Source organism: Falco rusticolus, chromosome 8 (genome assembly GCF_015220075.1).
Source record: "Falco rusticolus isolate bFalRus1 chromosome 8, bFalRus1.pri, whole genome shotgun sequence".
NCBI classification, from domain to species: Eukaryota; Metazoa; Chordata; class Aves; order Falconiformes; family Falconidae; genus Falco; species Falco rusticolus.
This window is the reverse complement of record NC_051194.1, coordinates 1,994,197-2,012,997: the sequence shown is the minus strand read 5'-3', so window position 1 is coordinate 2,012,997 and position 18,801 is coordinate 1,994,197. Positions and strand designations below refer to the sequence as shown.

General features: G+C 52.9%; 1 protein-coding gene across 1 annotated transcript; it reads right to left on the bottom strand.

Annotated features, from left to right (window-relative positions):
- Nucleotides 1–2,011: 2,011 nt before the first annotated feature.
- Nucleotides 2,012–8,497, bottom strand: IRF1 (interferon regulatory factor 1). The gene is made up of 10 exons (XM_037398230.1): nt 8,377–8,497; nt 7,158–7,249; nt 6,143–6,242; nt 5,763–5,939; nt 5,378–5,427; nt 5,117–5,252; nt 4,816–4,941; nt 3,928–3,971; nt 3,195–3,330; nt 2,012–2,747 (listed from the first exon to the last, which is right to left on the bottom strand). Exons 2-10 carry the CDS (start codon nt 7,242–7,244, stop codon nt 2,647–2,649), a joined length of 957 nt encoding a protein of 318 aa, XP_037254127.1. The 5' UTR covers nt 7,245–7,249; nt 8,377–8,497; the 3' UTR covers nt 2,012–2,646.
- Nucleotides 8,498–18,801: the final 10,304 nt, after the last annotated feature.

The window sequence follows — 18,801 nt, the reverse complement described above, 5'->3', positions numbered from 1 at the left end:
TTTTTGCATCTGAGCATAACTGTGAAAAACTTGCTTCTTTTAATGCATGAGTGGGCAAATTAATTTCTATTTTTAGCACTGTCTGCATCATAGAAAGTTTCCCTTCTCTCCCCCGCCCCCCTCCCCCTATGTGTAACAAACTGGCAGCGGTTCCTAAACAAAACCTGTTTCTTCTGGTTGTGTTGATGACACTGGGATGGCATCCCTTCCTGGGTGTGCAAAGGATGCTCAAGATCCAGCCGCCCCACACGCTCTCCCTGGCAGTAGCTGCTGCTGCAGCTGCCTGGGCACAAACCTGATCTGGTGGGTGATCCCTTTGCTCGTGCACAGAATGTTCCTGGTCTAGGTCTGCACTGGGTAGTCGTGCGGGATTTTAGGTGAGTGTGATCCAAGGCAGCCATGGCCTTTGCTCCGGCAGCCCTGGTACCCAAAGGGTTCCCGGCTGGATGGATCCCTTCCCGGGAGGTGGACCAGATATGCTGTGGGGGGACAGCAAGGTCGTCACCCTGCAGGCTGCTGCCCACACAGAGCCAGGATGAGGCTGTAGGGAGCTGCTCTTTGCCTGGTCCCACCTGGAGGGTGCTGCCTGCTCCGGGCTGCCCCAGAGATAGGGCTAGTTAATGACTAACAGGCGCTGCAGTCGCCCTGCCCAGCCTCTCCCTCCCTGCTGCCTGCCCACCTTGCTGTGCCGTCGCCAAGGCTTTTAGCTCTGCCTCACTGGAGACCCACCACTTACTGTGGTGGTTGTAGCACTTGTTTTTCCCCTCTTCCTTTGGTAAACCCCACATCTGTCCCTGCGTGTCTGCAGGTTGCGTCGCAGCAGAGCCCGTGCCAAAGGCGGTAGGAAACGTTCGCTTTGTTCCAGCCCTTTGGGTTGGGTTTTCCTCTCCCACAGCCTGATGTTTATTCTCCGCGGGCCGCCCTCGCTCTTGCTCGGTGAATGAAGTTATTCCCCAAAGGCCATGGCCTCACAGCCCTGCTCGGCACGGGGGTTTTCCAGGCAGTGTCAGATGCTGGTGGCTGCAGCTGGAGACACATTGCATCAGCCACACTTGCCTCTTATCTCCCACCCCAGACGATGCTCTAACATGTCAGACCTTTCCAGCCTAAAATTATTGGCAAATGAGTAAAATAGCAGGGGAAAACCAGCTTGCTTTCCCCTTGCCTTCTGAATTGTGCCTGTGCATTTGTTTGGGTTTTTTTGTAAACCTGGGTTATTTAGCCAGGTCTTCACTGCAGATTGGCTTATTGCAGAAGCTGGCAGCATTGGTGACAGGGACATCCACAGCAGGGGCTTGGTCCATAGCGCTTTTTTTAATAGCATAGCCTCTAACCCTGCTCCGAGGTAGGTCTGACTTGCAGATGATGGCAGATACAAACCAGCTCCCCTACACGTGCACAAGACCTGGGCTTCCCTTCCCAAAACAAGCAGGATTCCACCCACAGCTGCACTGGGAAGAGGGGAGGAGTGGAAAACAGGAGTAAACTACTAAATTCCCTATGCTTTCATGACTCATGAAAAACCCCCTGCAACCATCTCTGTCAACAGCATGTGTCTGGGTTTTTTCAAGGAATTTGGAGTGCATTCTCTGAGTTCTCCCACAAGATAAAGTAAACATCATATATAAAACATTTTTATTAAAACAAATATACATGACTTTATATACAAAAATAAAATGTACATGAAAATAGTCTATTACAGCTTAGTGATTTGGTTCCTATGTGTTACACACAAACTAGAACCTTCCATTCTGCACTCTCCTGCAGGTGCAGGTCCGGGGTGAGTCTGCAGGGTGTTACAGCTTGCTGCATACAGTACTGTGGGTGTCCCAGCAGAGTGCGAGAAGGGATCTCGGAAAGGCATGGTATAAATAAAGAGCTCTGCCCCATCAGTGCAAAAATTGTTTCATGCAGCAGCTCTTCAACTATTATGTGGAAATAGATATGGCGTGTCTATGAGCAGATAACATCCTATGAGTAGACCTGGGTAATGTGGAAGCAAAGCCTAAACTGAATTTTCACATTTTATTGGTCTAAATTATTTACAGTTTAAAGTTGAAAGATCTGAAAGGTGAACTATGCAATGGAGTAAATCAAAGAAGACAGTGCCAATTAGTGCAATTTTTCTTAAGTGTAATGACAGTCATTAAGCTCACTGTCACCAGTGTTGCACAGGTAAGCAGCAACTGAAACTAACAGGTAAGAGGCTCTCCTAGCAGCATCTCTCCTAAGCACTCCATGAGTAAAGTGCTCATCACATCTCACACGGGGAGGATGGTAACCTCTTCCCCAGGCCTCCAGCACAGCGGGGTACCATTTGGCAGCACCCTACCAGGTCAGACCCCATGGCACGTTGGCAACCTTCCCAGCAAAAAAGCTTCAGCTCCCAAGTGATGACAAGGTGCGCACTGTGGCTGAGCATCTTCACTGCCAAGAGTCCTGCTAGTGAGATTGGATTTTTTTTTTTTTTTTTTTTTTTTAATTTATAATGGCGTTTTTCTTGCTAACCTTTTCAAGGCCTAAAAGTTAAACGGAATATAAAAGCTACTTTCTTTGCTCAGTCAGTAACAAACAACCTCTTCCATCTCTTCAGGCTTGTCAGAGTTTCTACCCAAGAGCAGTTCGTGGTGGGAAGAAGCCAGGGGTTTACAAGCCACAAGGAATGACCTGCATGGTAGGTCTCACTGTGTCCAGCCAGGAGAAGTCTAGGCAGCTTTTCTGGTCGAAGAACCTGACCTCCAGCTCTCCTAGACAAAATAAAAAAGGATGAGTACTGAAGCACACCTGGTAAAAGCAAAATTGTGTGTGTGTATCAAAACTTGAAAGTTTCCTCAGATGTGAGTAAACACCTTAGACTAAATACTCCAAACACTCTCTATCAAACCATCCCATTTAAGCTATTCCTAGTGGAAATTCTTCAGTTACACTGCAAGGAGTTCCTGAAAGCTGACATGACTTGCAGGCGTGTAACTGTAAAACAAGTCTCTAGTATTCTTAGTGGAGGCATTTTTTGGCTTTTCCTCTTTATCAAAAATTCCTTGCAGCCTTCCGACAGGCTACTTGGAAATCTCAGAGCACAGGGATGTGTGAATCCCTCCATTGGCTTTGCTCCCTCCCATCAGTGTGTTGCATGAAACCTCTTGCCCGTGCTCTCCTGTGGCCATGGCTGCCGGTGACAGCAGAGGCAGTGGTACCTGAGGTTGTGTCGATCTCCCCGTCCTGCTCCTTGTAGTTGTAAGTGCTGCACATGGTCTGCGTGCCCGGCTCGTTGGTGAGGAAGCCTTTCCCCCCAACACTGGTGGCACGCCAGTCTTGGGCTGGTTCAAACAGCTGCAAGAGAATAAGGGGATGGTAAAAAGTGCTCCTGCTCTCTGTGGGTGCAATGTTCTATTCCTTTCCCTTAATCAGAAGACAGGCAAGCAAAAATGACCAAATTATACCTTCTCAGGCTAAGTTATATAAAACTCATTTTATTCCCAGAATTAAAAAAAAAAGTTAATGCAAAACAGGAAGGGCTGGAAGACCTCCAGTGATGAATCCCCCCATCTTATCAGCGGGATGAGCATGACATGTCTGGAAACGCAGATTAAGTGCCATATGTGCCAGAGGGATGGGCCAAATAAAGTCTAGAAAACCTTTGCAGACTCTGATATAGCAACCTCTACTTCTAGTAGTACTCAACAGCTTTCTCTGACTTTCACATGAAGAGTAAATATTTCCAGGGATGTGTCTTCTCCAGTACATGTTTGCAAAGGAGCCTTCTTTTTGTATTTAATTTTTCAGGCTTCCTCATTAAATAAGGGCCTTGTATTACTCAAGCGTATGTTCAGCTCATATAGGACTGGATCAGATAGCTGCTTCCCTTCCTCTCTTGGTGCAGACAGCAACTTTGGCCAATTTTATTCTGACCAGAAGGATTGGTTTTACCTTAAAAATGTCCGAGTTCATTTCTTCTTCATCTTCATCTGTGACTGTTTTGTAAGCATATTAAAAAAAAAAAAAAAAAAAAAAAGAAGAAAACATAGATGTCAACTTTTCACATGTTAGCTCTTGAGCTTCTGCTTCTCCACCACACAACCCACTTCATGTTCTCTTGTCACACAACAGCCCTACCCCTTACTTCCCCCTCCCCGGGGATGACACCGAGGAGAGGCTCGAGGGTCTGAGCTCCTTCCCCGTGGCTCTGCAGCCCTTCATCCCAGATGCTCTGCAGCCCCCACGTGTTGGGGTGTGCGGCGCAGCCAGCTCCGATGCCTCCCCAGGACTCAGCGGAGCAGAGCCCGCTTGGTATGCAGGAGGAAGGTATTTGCACCCTAAGTGAAGAACCACTTTGCTATATCTATGTTGATTATTTTTCTTCCCCACTGGAAGCATGGTTACCTGCACTGACACTACTGTACCCAACTCTGTCCTGCTTCTGGCATTGCCTCCTTCCAGCTGCCTCGGGAAGCCCCAGTCCCACCCTCCCAGCTCAGAAATCTCCCCTCTTCTTTACAGACCGACCTGTCTGTGCCATCAGGTGGAGCCTGCAGGACAAAGCCTGCCCCTTTTCCCATGTGTGCAAAGCAAATGGCATTTCAGAGCCTTTCACCCATGAGTAACTACTGCAGGTGGCACCTGCCAGGTCTTCCCTTCTGTCACCTGGCCAGTTTGGTGGCTCCAGGCACCCTCATCCACCAGGTGGAGGCTGGTATTTCTACAAAACAGCTCTTGCTTTTTCTCATGTCCCAGACACTCCTCCTTCCCGCTGTCTTGCCTCCAACCTGCCCCCAGCAGACTTATAAAAGATCAGGGTAGGAAAACAGAAATAGCCACCTTCTGAGGACGAAGGCAGGGGGGACACCTGGAGCTGGTAGAGGTCGTTGGTGCTGTCAGCCATGCTGATTTCCATCGGTGGCCTCCAGTCAGTCAGGGAGCCGCTCACCTCGCACGAGGAGAGGTCTGTGGGATGCACCAGGAGTTGGCACTTACAGGAGAGACACAACCACCTCTATTTCCTCCCTGCCCACCTGACGGCATGGCCCCGAGAGTCATCTTTGTCTTTTTGGTGCAGAAACTGTGGGTTTAGCACAAACGACACTTTCCACCCTGCTCAGAGCTAAAAACTGAGTCTCACCTAAGGTGATGGCCGTGCTCTCCACCTCCACTTCCTGCCCCACGTAGTCCTGAACGGTGTAGCCACTGTGGTCATCTGGCAGAGGAGTGTTGGTTAGTCTTTCTGTCGACTCCTCCGTCTTCATGTCTTCATACAACTACAAAAATAAGAGCAGTGCATGAAAGGCTCGTCAAAGAATACACAGGTTCCCATACGAGAAAAAATTAAGCATGAAAACCACCAAAACCTCTAGCTTCTTCAGCTGCCTCTACAGACACATACCTTTCTCTTGCTCCTGTTTCTTGCTTCTTTTGAAGACTTCGACTTCCTTTCTGTTAAATAAAAAGATGAATGTGAGAAAGAGCTGCGTGGCTGACATTTCAGGCGAGCATGAGCTCTTGCAGCTTTGAGCCCTGCTCAGCAAGCTCTGCTACTGCTGTCAGCAGCATCCTGACAATGCCTTTAGGCGCATTTAAAGACTTTGGGATAAAACCAGACCATTTCTACAAACTGTTACCGATGGCAGTAACCAGCTATTAACTCCAGCAGCACCGGTGCTACCAACAGGTCTGTTACACCCCCGCCTATGCGGAACAGGAAATTTAGGTGGTGCTGAAGCACAGCAGTGGCAGCTGCATAAGCCCAGCTGGGGTGCTGAGGGGCTTACCTTTCTTCTGATCCTTTGTCAAGGGCGGCAGCATCCTGTAAACCCTTACAGCGCTGGAGCCTTTGTTGATGCTTTTATCCTTCACTTCTTCAATGTCAGGCAGTGAATTCATAGCACAGCGGAAGTTTGCCTTCCAGGTTTTCGGATCAGGGTCTTTCTCACCTACTTTATACCTTCCTATAAATAAGAGATGGGGTGAGTATTTATAGACTTTTCAGTGTTAACTTCTTCCCCCTAAAAAAATAACACCTTACTCTTCTATTTTCTCTGACATCTATACTAGTAGTTAATATAACTACCTGAGGTGTAAGTCAAGACAAAACAAAATGCCTTGCTTGAGATATGCAGATGAGCGATGGGAATGTGACACTGGCACACACCTGTATGAATGGCCCAGCTCCGGAAAAGGCAGGCGTCTTTCTCCATGTCCCAGCCATGCTTAGCTGCATGCTTCCATGGGATTTGAAACATCATCTTATCCTGAAGTTAAACCAACAGAGATTTGAATTAAAATAGAAGCACCACATGCCAGTTTAGAATGACAGATTTAATCAAAGAATTCTCAGTAGCAGCTCAGAAATTTTATAAACCCCCCTGCTCTATAACTTAATTAAACATCCGTTGTTCCATCTATTCTGTTCCAGGCATTTAAGGCTTTTTATGATTTCTGAAACTGGGGAAAAAACCCAACAACACATGTGGTACAGTACAGTTAGAAGTAAGCAATATTGTCAATTTTATCCCAGAATCGTTTAAATACATTGCATCTAATCATTAGTATGTCAGGAACTATGGCATATTTTCTAGGCATGCTTTGGTAGAGAATCCCTTTTTTAAAGCTGCCCGTAAGATCCTACAAGAATCCCGAGAAAAGCATGTCCTAGCTTAAATATCACCTTGGGATGGATATGGAAACTTCAGAGAAAGAGACCTGGGTCAGTAAGCCTACTGATCTGACCCGGTGCTACAGGTACAGGGCATTGCCTTCCAGAACAAAAAATACAGTGCTGCTTTCAGGCCAAAACATAAAACTGGAAGCAACTGGGAGTGTAGCAGTAGCCACTGAACTGGGACAAGAGGTGACTTGGCTCAAGTGGGCAGCAGGAGTTAAAAGAGAACTTGGAGTTTTCTTCGTTCTCCCTCAAGTTCAGATTGCTTTTATTGTAATTTAGCATTTTTCCCAGGAAAAAAAAATTGAACTCCTGCATTGCGTACCAATCAGAGCTACTTTTCTGAAATCAAAAATATTTGTTTTTTAAACATAATGCCTGCAAGTTTTCTCCATGTTCTTCCTTCCTTTCTGATCTTGACTCACATTTACCATCATCTAAGAACGAGGATGGTTAATGACACAGAACAGTAATAATAATGATGATCATAATAAACAACCCTCACCTTGTTAATCCATATCAGTCCTGGTATTTGATTGGAATTAATCTGCATTTCCAACCAGGGCCTCATGCGCATTCTTGACACTGGCATGTTGTCTATGAAAGAAATAATAGGTCAGCAAAACCACTCATCACTTTTCCTCATTCTGCAATGTCACACCCCCCCGTTACCCTCTGTACTGCCAGCACTGCCTGTAATGCTAGCAATGCAACTAACTACTTCTCTAGATTCATAACTCTTTTTATTTCAGTAACTTCCACCTGCTTGAGCAGGGCGGTGCATCCCACTCTGCCTGGTGAGCCCCGAAAACTCCAGTTTGGAATTCTGGCAAAGGGATTGATGGCTGGAGCTCGGCCCCCGCTGCCAGGGGTCGGGGCAGCCCGGCCCCCCGGGGAGCCCCCCGCCCGCCCCGGGGCCGGTTGCCCAGGAGGGGATTCGGTGGAACCGGCGGGGACCGCTGCGGGACCCCCCGGCCGCGGCGGCAGGGAGGCTCTACCGGCACGGCCGGCTCTTAGAAGTTTATTATTGATAAAATTGGGCGCGGGGGGAGCCGGCCCTGCCGGGGGCCCGACTAGCCGCGCAGCCGGCCCCAGCAAACCGCGCCCGGTGCTGCCGCCGCACAGAGGGAGCGGGGCGGCGCGGCGCTCCCAGCCCTTCCTCTGCACAAATAATTTCCTGTTTGCGGTGGTTTTTCAAGGCAGCCCCAGATTTCCCAAACAATACTGTTCCAGCTTGCACCACCAACGCGCGCGGCGGCAGGACAAGGGCCCACAGCGTGCCCGCCCCGGGGAGGGCGGCCCGGGATGCCCCCCGGGGCTCGGGCCCCGCGGCTCGGCGCTGGCACAAGCTCAACAGCGGGAGCGAAGCCTCCGGCTGAGCCCGCCGAGTGGCAGCCGCGCCCGGCCGCGCCCGGCCCCGCGGGTGCGGGACGCCATCCCGCCCCCGTCCGTCTCCTGCCGTCGGCTGCGTAAGGGGCCGCGGCCGCCGCCCGCCGGAGGGATGCCCAGTGCCCACCCGACGGCCACCGGCGCCCGCCAGCCGCCTCCGCACGACAGATGCCGGTGCTGCCCCCTCTTGCCAAGCAGAGCCGAGCCGAGCCGTGCCGTACCGTACCGTACCCTTGGGACCGCTCCCGCGGACCCTGCGGGGAGCCTTCTCCCGGAGACCCGGGGCTGTGCAAAGCGCGGGTAGGGGGCGAGCGACGGGACGTACGGCGACCCACCTGGCTGTGCCGTGTAGTGCCGAGCCGTGCAAGCCTGTGCAGCGATGCGGTAAGCCGAGCCGAGCCGTCCGCGCCCGCTGCCCGCCGACCGGCCTCTGCCGCCCGCGGGGCGCGCCCTCGGGTATAACGCGGCGGCGCCCGGGATTCCCCGCCGCCCCGGGCCCGGCTGCGTCTCCACCAATCAGCCCCGCCGCAGGGGGCGGCCGCGCCTCCCATTGGCCGCCGCCGCCAGCATCACTTCGGGGAAATCACGCTGTTGTAGCACCAGCGGCGCGGGGGGAGCACCGCCCCCCGCCGCGCGCCCCGCCCCGCCCCGCCCCGCCCCGCCCCGCCGCCGTCCAGCGCGGGTGTGCGCCAGGCCCCGCCGCTCGGCACGGGGGGGCTCAGCTCGGCCCCACCGGCCCTCGCCGCACATCCCAGCCTGGCCCCGTGCCTCCCCCGAGGGATCCGGCCCCTGTCCCCCGCCGAGAGATCCGGCCCTCGTCCCACTGAGCGATCCAGTCACTGTCCCATGGAAGGATCCAGCCCCTGCCCCCCCGCAACGGATCCAGCTCCTGTCCCTCCCGAGGAATCCAGTTCCCGTCCCACTGAGGGACCAGCCCCTGTCCTCCCCAATGGATCCAGTCCCTGTCTAATGTAGGGATCCTGCTCCCGTCCCACTGAGGGATCCATCTCCTGTCCTCCCGAGGGATCCAGCCCCCATGCCACAGAGGGATCCAGCTCCTGTCCTCCCGAGGGATCCAGCCCCCATGCCACAGAGGGATCCATCCCTGGCCCGTGCTCCCCCCGCGTGGCAGCTGTTCACGTGGCAGCTGTTCGCGAGCATCCCGGGCAGCTGGAGCAGTGGGGTAATGGCGACGCGCAAAGCCCCAGAGCTCCCGCCAGCCACAGCAGCCCTGATCCACCGGAACCCGGTGAGCAGGGAGCAGGGTCCGGATGAGGCTGTTGGGAGTCGGGTGGGAGCATGGCCAGCAGCTGGGCTGCTCCCAGTCACCTCACTGCAGAGTGTCAAAGAACCGGCCCCAGTGCCGACGGTCACTGAGCAGCCCTGCTGCCACGGGACCCAGGATGGTACCAGCTCCAACGCACATGCTTTTGCTGTGAGCAGCAGGACTGCTGGACATGGAGGGCCAAAACTGCACGCGGGTTTTGTTATTTGGTGTTAGCAATTTGCAGGGATTTGGTAGGGCCTGGAGTAATAGGAGCAGCCACGGGTGATAGAAAGAAGGTCAATAGAAAAGGAAGGTGTTGAGGATTGTGAGCAATGATGCTTCTGACCATCTCCTCCGCATTGATGCTTTCAAGGCAGGTAGTGGTCTGTACCCAGCGTGCTGCCCAGTGTCAGCGTGAGCCACCCCAGTGATGCAAGCAGACGTACAGGGGTGTGCTGCTGCCTTGTGGTGTTGAATGCTCATCAAACGCGCAGCTGAAAGAAAGGGCTCGGGGCAGTGGGCAGAGCAGTGCCAGTGCACATCACAGTGTGCCTACAGCGTGTGACACGGGCCTGGCCTCAGCAGACCACCTCTTTGGTGAGCAGCAGTGCTACAGACGCTGCCTGGACTTCCTCTGTCATTGGTTTGAACACCTTGATGCTCTAACGGGGCTCCTCAGCCTAGTTAGAACTATAACGCAGCCTGTTTCCAGGGCTTTTTCCCATAAAGCTCCCAGCCGAGATCTGGTCTTAGTGGCTTTGCCGCAGGAGTTTGAGACTTCGAGCTGCTCTAATTTCATAACACGCATTTGCCATAGCTTGTGCAGTAGCTTATAGCAAGAAGTGCACTGCCCATCATCTGCTCTCGACATAAATGACCACAGGTGGGAGGCAGAGCAACGCAGCCATTTTGCAAAACCCAGGAATGTTTTTTTCTCCCGTCTTCCCTTGGCCTGGGATGTGTGTCAGGCTGGGCTGATCTGAAATAGCTGTGTTAGGAGACATAAAGCGTGGCCACTGGTATTGTCCTCTCCTACTGCTCACAGATGAAGCACACGGAAGAGAAATGACACTACAATAGAAGGCCACTGGTATCATCAGGATTTCCCTCCGATCCCCTGGATCTGGGTGACATTGAGATCAGATTTGCATCCAATGTCTTCAAGGTGCCTGCAGTCCAGCAGAATATTAGAGCATTTTTAGTTACTCCCTTTTCAGTACTTTCAAGGCAGGTTTGAAGTTGTGTGCGATGGGAAGGTTTATTGGAAGAGAGGTGGAAAGACATGTGGGCAGCCCTATCACCCTGCCAGCACTGGCAAGTTCTCTTTCTTTAACACAGTGATTAAAGAAAAGCCCAAACTTGGTTTTAAGTACAGAAAAACACACTGTAGATGGGCCATGCTTTCTCTAAACTAATTTTTTTTGTCTGCTTGACACTTTTATCTTGCGGTAGTATCCTCCAGTCGGGTCGTTGTGCTGGGTGAGGCACTGTTCACCAGCAAGCTTTCACTGTAGGCAAAGATATAACATATTAGGTAAATTAAACAAGTAAGCAAAGAAGGAGAGTGGTAGACAGACCAGGTGGGGACAGCACTAGGACATTTATAGTTCACGGCCTGTGAGAGGCCATAGGTTCACTCCTCGGTGTAAGATGTCCGGAAATCTAGAATAATAAGAGGTAACATAAAAGTGGCCTGAAAAAGATGACGGAAGGTATTTGAGGTTTCAGTGCAGATGTCATCTACAAAAATAGTCACAACACCTCTTATAAAACCTAAATATTAACAGAAAAGATCATGCTGTCATTCCTTTCAAGCTCCATCCTCCCATGGTTAAACTTTACCCTCTCAGCCAGCTTTAAGAAAAATTAATTCTGAGCTTTCTGGTCTGACAGGCCAATGGTTGCTTACACTAAATGTATCTTAAATACTTTAAATGACAAAATTGAACAGCGAGTTTTTTGATATATGACTTCAGTACTGTTGTGGTCCTTACTGGCTATTTTTAGTCTGTATCTTCGTCAGGAACTGGCACCAGGCACCAAATAAATAGACCTAGAACAGAGATGCAGGAGGGGAGGTTAACAGTCCCAGCCCTAAATCTCCACTTCTTTCCTCTGGTTTAAACCCATACAGATACTACTCAGTGGAACTTAATTGACCTTTATATCGGCATTCTATCCCATATCTGCACAAGTTTCCATGAGGCATGACCTGCCCAAGCTGGGATGCCTTCTGTTTGTTTGCTTCATTGTTATCTCTCAGCTTGAAACAAGGAAATAACAACTTGTCTCTCCCTGATGTTACTGTGTGTCAGGCTGTCCTTACAGGACAGCTACAAAACCACCTCCTTACAAAACCAACTCCTTCCTCCCATTTATGCCACTACGCTAACAATCGTTTCAGCAGTTTTCTCAATGTAGCAAGAATATGCACTTAAATTTGACACATACTTGTATAAAAGTATAAGCAAGGAATAATCCATGCACCTCAAGGGCGTCAATAAATGGTTGGCTGTAAATCCCTTCTGCTCCACCCAGGTTATCACCCAGAGAGAATTTCCATGAGTGTCAACATCTCTGATCCTCTGCAGGGTTGCAGCTGTGCTCCAGCTTTACTTCACAGCAGTCGTATCTCAGACACTTGCTTGGCCTTTCGGACACCTTCTGAAGTTCCCCCTTTTTCATATTCCCCCTGTGATTTGCCACTTCTTTTGTTTTAACTGTAAACTGAGTGACAGAGAAACAGATTGCTAAAATATTTTATCAATTTACCCGATCCAGGGAGATCCCAAGTCTGGGATTGTTTTCCTGTTTCAGAGGAAATATTTAATAATAATTTTATTGAAAACACAATCAAATCCCCAAGTGTTGCTGCAGCAAGTGGTAATTGTTACTCTAAAATGACCACCTCTCGGTCTCAGTCAGTAGCACCCTTGAAGGAAGGTGCTCCTAGGAAGACTGTATTTCAAGTAATGCTAAAAATCGTGAACTGTTATGGCATCACTACAGACCTCCTGGGGCAGCCAGCAAGGAGGGAGGGTGATGAACTGGGCATGCAGGTGCTAACGAGCTTCTTTGTTCCCTGTCTTTGCTGCTGTGCTTGGTTGAGCAGCTCAGGATGGATTTGCTCCAGTGCTATATAGAATGAAGAGTGGTTAATGTTGAACCCTGTGTGCCACGAAATGGGCCATTCCCAGCCAGCAGTGCTGTGTAACAGCCAGGCAAACCTGCCGCCTCCAGCTGAAGGCAGCTGAAGCTCTCTCCTCCCTAGTGACGAGCGGCATGGACTTTCTCACCCATGGGCACCCAGCCTGATGCCGGGGCTGCTTGGAGTAGGTTGTTTTTCTGGCAGTGCAAAAGGAGCATCTTTTCCACCTTATGTCTGCCACACCTTTCGCTCCTCACTCCTTGCAAAATTACCCTTGAGTGGGGACGAGACCTTCCCTGCTTTACCCCCCAGCAAACCCCTAAGGCTCTGAACATTCACACACATCCTTGTGGGAGCTGGGGGGGGTGAAGGGGAGAAACCAACTGCAGGAGAGCCACGGTCACCTCCAGTATGTGCCAGGGCAGCAGCACAGGAGCCTGTCAGCTTCTGCTAACTGCCCAGCCCACGGCTCCCTCCCAAGGTAAGCAGAAGGCAGGTTGCCCTTCCCTCACACCAGGCAATGCTGCAGGGGCATGTGTGTGTGCAGCAGGATGGGGCTGCCCCATAGCGCATCGCTCAGTGCATGTATCATGCCACCAATGCACTGGCCCTGTGCTTGCCCAGTGCTATACGTGAGCTGTGGATAGGGCAGATTACCCTTGGGTTTTAAATCCCTCAGGTGTCTTGCAGGGAAAGAGCTTGAGCATCACACCGAGTGCTAAAGGCAGTCTTCACTTTGATGATTGTCCCTCCCTGAGACTGTGAATCCAACCAGGAGAAGCTCCACAGTGGGGAATCTCTGCTTTGGTGATGGAGAGGTGGGGAGGTGGGGATGGGGGCTGCCAGGGAAAGCTGTCTCTGGTGCCTGACAGCGAGCCCTGGGAGGGAGCAGAGCCCGAGGTCTGCGTGGCCAGGCAGTATTTGGGGGCGGGGGGGGGGGGGGGGGGGGGGGGGGGGCAGTGAACAACCACAGGATGGAGCAGGGGTTGATGGAGGGGAAGAGCGGGAGCATGGTGAGAGAGAGCCTCTTATCTGCTTCCTCGCGGCCCTGGCTGCTTCCTTCCATCGCTGCATCACGATCTTTCCATGCCCACTAGCACCCAACAGTCCTCCCAGACCCTGCTCCAGGAGGGTTTGTTCCTCCTCCCTACCTGCTTTTAAAAGAAACCTGCTCTAATGCAAATCCTTTCTCATTTTCTCTCCCACTTGTCATCCTCCCCTTTCCCCATCAAAACCAGAAACAGTTAGTCTGTTTTGGAGCAGCTCCCTGGGGCGTGCAAAATGGGTACAGAGCCTTCGCTGCCACACCACGGTTCCCCGGGCAGGCAGTAGATGCACCTCAGCTCTCTGGGCTGGGAGAGGTTAATGGGAGTATCAGCCTTAAAAGCTGCAAAGGCTAAGGAGAAAAAAAAAGCTGCTCCGGTCAGTAGCCCTGAGAGCACAGGACTTGCTGCAAGCTGTTTCCATTTCTTATAAATGCCTCTCTTACAAAAAGGAAGTTTGGTTGAAGCACATGCAGGAGAATGAATAATGTCAGAAATGTTGAAACCCTGCCCTGGCATGATGTAACGCCAGTGAGCGCTCTGATCGTGGCTGCCATAAATATATCCTGGGATGGGCCGTTTACAGTTTCCTGGAATTGGAGAGACCTATCTCAGGAGCTGAAATCAATTCAGTTCTCCCCACTGACGGCACGGTGGATTTTTACACTAAACCAAAATGAGATTCTGTGCTTGCTTTGGTGGGAAAAAAAGGGAATTCCAAGAATTTGACTTTGACTCGCGTCCTCAGACTTTCTGGGCTCCTTACTTTTCTCTCACCCTTGCAGGAGGACACAGACCTTTCGTGAAGCCTTTGCCGAGGCAAGCCTGGTGTGCTGCAGGCAGCTGGCAGCTGTGACATTTGCCGAGCGAGGGACCTGCAGCAGCCTGAGCCCCCTGCCAAAGGTCAGAGAGACTCAGTCCTCTCCCTGTGCTCCTGGGAGCATGGCAGTGGCTCCCTCAGCTCATCCTCCCTGCCCAGCCCAGGCACAGTGGGGCAGCCGTGGGGCAGCTGTGGGGCCATGCTGACCCGGGGTGCCCTGGGGTGCCAGCATCCCAGCAGCTAGCCCAGGTGCAGGTCAGTGGGGAGCCCGTTCAGTTTACATTGCTGACGTCCCACCGATGCAGCTGGGGCTGATATCAGCAGGGGAAAAAATGGTGAGTTGGGTATTAAAGACTGGTTGGGGTTTTTTTAATGCCCTTAGAGTATCCAGCTGAAGGTAATCAGTCTGAAGGACTCCACTCCCCACCCAGCCATCTGAAGAGCAGGAGTTAAACCCAAGGGAGCTCCAGCCTGCAGGGCCAGCGGCTGGCTGTGCCTCCAGCCTGGCCCCCCCCCGGGAGGGTTTGCTTTTCTCTGGACTGATCCAAAAAGGTGCCCAACAGGCATGACAGGGTCCAGCTGGCACAGTGCTGGGGCTCGCCGGGGCCACCCCCGCCTCCTGCCCAGCCCCTGCTGGCACCCTGCTGTTGCCCACCAGGTAGCTGGGGTGGGCCAGGGTACCTGTGAGCACAGAGGCAGGGAGACGCTGGGAACTTACTGCAGCTCCCCAGGGAAAGCCATCCCGATCCAGTGACCTGCCAGCATTTTGCCTCTGCTCTGCCCCAGGACAAATGGCAACAAGCCCGGCTTTGTCTGAAATACTCCATCCCATCTTTGTCCAGCATGGCTGCCAAGGAGGAAGCTCTTAGGGATGCTGAAGAGGGCTGTGGGGTTGGCACGTTCGTGATGTTAGGAGCCAAGGATGGGAGAGCGGGGGTGTGTGGGATGTGCTGGGACAGAGGCTTGCACCCGGGGCGGCTTCTGCTGGCATGTGGCACCTGGGTTGAAGGGCTGGTCTGGGCACCGGGAGGGCACCTGGCTGCTGTCGTGGCCCTCATGGAACAACCAGAGCAAATACGTGCTGTGAGCGACAGATGTTAAAACATCTGCATCTTATTCCCTAGGCTTTTTATTATTATTATTTACTGGCTATTGACCTTGATGCAGACTGCAACAGCTCTGTCCAAATACAGACTGCAAGCGAGAACAGCCTCGTTTGATAATAATGTCGTTTACATAGGCAAGAGTCAGATTCGGGGGGTGGAAAACATTTAGATGCATTTCAGCAGGGCCGGTGGCACAGTCTGGGCCCCCGCGCCACGGCACCTGCCCTGCTGCTGCCCCACGCTGGACTGGTCATGGCTGCCGCTTTTGGGCATTGCTTTGGGGTGCTCGAAAAGGGGGGTCTGCAAGCTCTGCTATCTGTCCCCCCCCCCCAAAAAAAAAAAAAAAAATTTGGGAAAAGCTCGGTGATATCTCCAGCCAGACCCCAGAGAGTTCACTGCAGCCCAGATGACCACCTGCAGAAGGGATGGTGGAGGTTCTGCCGCAGGAGGAAGGACCCCTCGCATCCTTCTCCCCACCAAGAAATGGAGGAATCCCTCCAGCAGCACCCACCGGCCAGGAGGGACCCCCCCCAGGGGAGGGGACACCTTGCAGGGAAAGGCTGTCCCAGGCAGCTCCGGGTTGGAACACAGCACCGGCCCCTGCCAGGTGGGTGTGATTTCTTCTGGAAGAAGCACAGATTATTGGGGTTATTATTGTTTTTAACACCTGATGTCCCAGCAGAGACCCCTGGCCACTGACTCGCCTCCCACGGCTGACATCTCAGCAGCTGCCACGTGAACAAACAACAAAATCCCAAAAAACATAGGGGGGAAAAAAGTGTGCGTGTGTGGGAGAGGCAGGTGGAGGGGGGGGGGGGGGAGAGGGAAGGAGAAAAAAAAAAGAAAAGAAAGAAAAAAAGGGTAACAAAAAAAGGAAAAGGGGGTGGGGGCAAAAAAAAAAAAGGGGCCAAAAAATGCCAGTCAGCCGCCCTCACCTGCTCGGGGCCACCTTGGCCCCCTGGGCAGCCACGTCACCTTTTTTCCTTTTCTCCTTTTTTTTCCCCCTCTTTTTTTTCCCTTTTGTTGTTCTTTTTGCCCTTTTTTTTTTTTTTTTGCAGGGTGTTTTTACCTTTTTTTTTTTCTTGGCCTTTTTTTGCCTCTTTTTGCTCTTTTTTATGCCCATTTTTTTTTGCCTCGTGTATTTTTTTTCCTTTTTTATCCTTCCCACCCCGTTTTTCTTTTCCATTTTTGTCGGATTTTTTTGCCCCCCTTTTCCTATCCCTTCTTTTTTACCCTACTTTTTCCTTTTTTTTTCCCCTTCCCCTCCCCTTTCTTTTGCCTTATTTTGCCTGCTTCCAGCCACTTTTTTTTTTTTTTGGGGGGGGGCTTTTCTACCCTTTTTTTACCCCTTTTTCTTTGTTTTTCATGTTCTTATATTTTTGGCCCCCCCTTTGTGTTTTGGGGATGCTGTTGTTGTTTGTTCGCACCTCATCCATTTATTTCTCTCCTTCCGCAGAGCCAACGTGCCCGGAGCGCACCCGGGACCAGCCTGGCCCTTCCCCCGCGCTTCCCCGCCCCGCCCCCCCAGTTTCAGTTTCCCGCAGCGGGGGCGGCACGCGCCGCTTCCGGGAATCAGCGGGGCCGCCAGGGGGCGCCACGGCGGCGGGAGGGGGTTCGAGGGGTGCGGGGGTGCCGGGGCTGGGGCTGGGGGTCCGGGGGAAGCCCGGCCCGAGCCGTGAGTCAGGGGCAGGAATGCGCCGGGACTTCCAGCCACCCCGCCGGGAAAGTCCATCCGCGCCGGGAAACCCCCCCTCCCCGAGGCACCTGGACGCTGATGCGATGATCCACGGGGGGGGGCACCGGCACCGCCTGCATCCGCTGCACCCCCCGGGGGCGAGCCAAAAAAACCCCCCCCCAGACAGCCCCAAAACACCCCTCCACCCTCCCTGTCTGCTGTGGCGCGGCTCGCAGCACCGCCAGCCCCGGGCTAATGAGCTGCTCTAATTACCGGCGCGGCCCCCGGCCCCTGACCCCCGCACGGGTCCGGCTCTCCCGCCAGGCTGCAGCCCGAGGGGGGCCTGGGGGGGCGCGGCCGCGGTGGTCCCGGCCCGGCAGTGCACTAAGGGAGTCCCGAGCGCTTCCAGTGCCCGCCTGCCCTGCCCGAGCGGTGCTGCGGGGAGTCCTGCGGGCCCCTGAGGGTGCGGGTGCCGGTAGCTGCTCCGTGGGTACCTGCAGCCCGGCACCCCCCGCCGCCCCGCCAGTGCGGCCCCGCGCTGCCGCCGTCCCCCCCCGACCGCCGGGCATCGGCCGTGCCCCCCGACCCCCGGGCAGCCCGCGGCGGTCCGGCCGCTGGTCCCCGCAGCCGGGCTCAGGCCCCGCGCGGGTCATGTCGCGATGCCGCGATACCCGCAGGGCACGTCCCGGGGCGGTGCGGTGGAAGGAGCGGGGGGTTCGCGTGGCCGGCTGGCCCGTGATGGAGGCGTTTGCGCCACCCCCCCGGTGCAGAGACAGCGGGAGCTGTCGGAGGCTCCGGAGCCGAGGGCTGCGGCACCCCGTTGCAGAGCGTGGTGACCCCCGCGCCCCTGGGAGAGCGCGGCAGGACCGAGCTGGATGGGGACGCGGTGGGACGGGCCGGAGGGGACATCCCTGCTCCGGGCTCAGGCAGAGGCAGCGCTGCCCGCAACGGTGCTGGGTGAGCCGCGGCCCTGCTGGAGGGGTCTGCGGCCAACCGACCCCTCCCCAAGCCACACTTCTGGAGTCGTGGTCTTAGAGGTAACTTCTGTATTTGCTGCCGAAATAACAATGATAATAATAAGAATATAATAATGAAGATAAGAAGCAATAGAGAATTGCTCTTACCAGGGATTAAATCATTACCAGGGTAAATTAAAGTATTAGAAGGTTAATTAAAGTAAAAGAATGTTGGTTTACATTAAGAATGTGCTGGTTTTTCCCTGGGCATGCTAGAGAAGGTGATTATCTTGAACTAAAATACATCTGAAACTGTTTCCATCTGAAAAGGATGCAGGTGGGTTGGGGCGGCAGGTGACAGAGGCAGCGTTCTGGGGACAGTGGCTAGCAGGCTGCTTTCCAGAGCTACTGACTGTAAAAAAGGTCTTTTTTTTTTTTTTTTTTTTTTTTGTGATACTGATCTTGTCCTGCTTGACTCAGGTAAGTGATGGAGAGTGGTTTGTTTTCTTTGTCACAGGTAGTTTTATCATGACCTCTTCAGTTTCTTTGCACACTCGTTTCTCAGGATTCCTGTGGTGTTTTCTGTAGCCTCATACAGCCAGAGGCCGGTCAGGTTTTTCCTTCTCTCCACCTTTTGTCCCTTCTGACGTGCACACACCAAACCCTGTGAAATCTGACCCGGTATCTTTACAGTATTTGTGTGCCTATATTTAAATTGTATGCCATGATTGTACTGAGAGGTTAT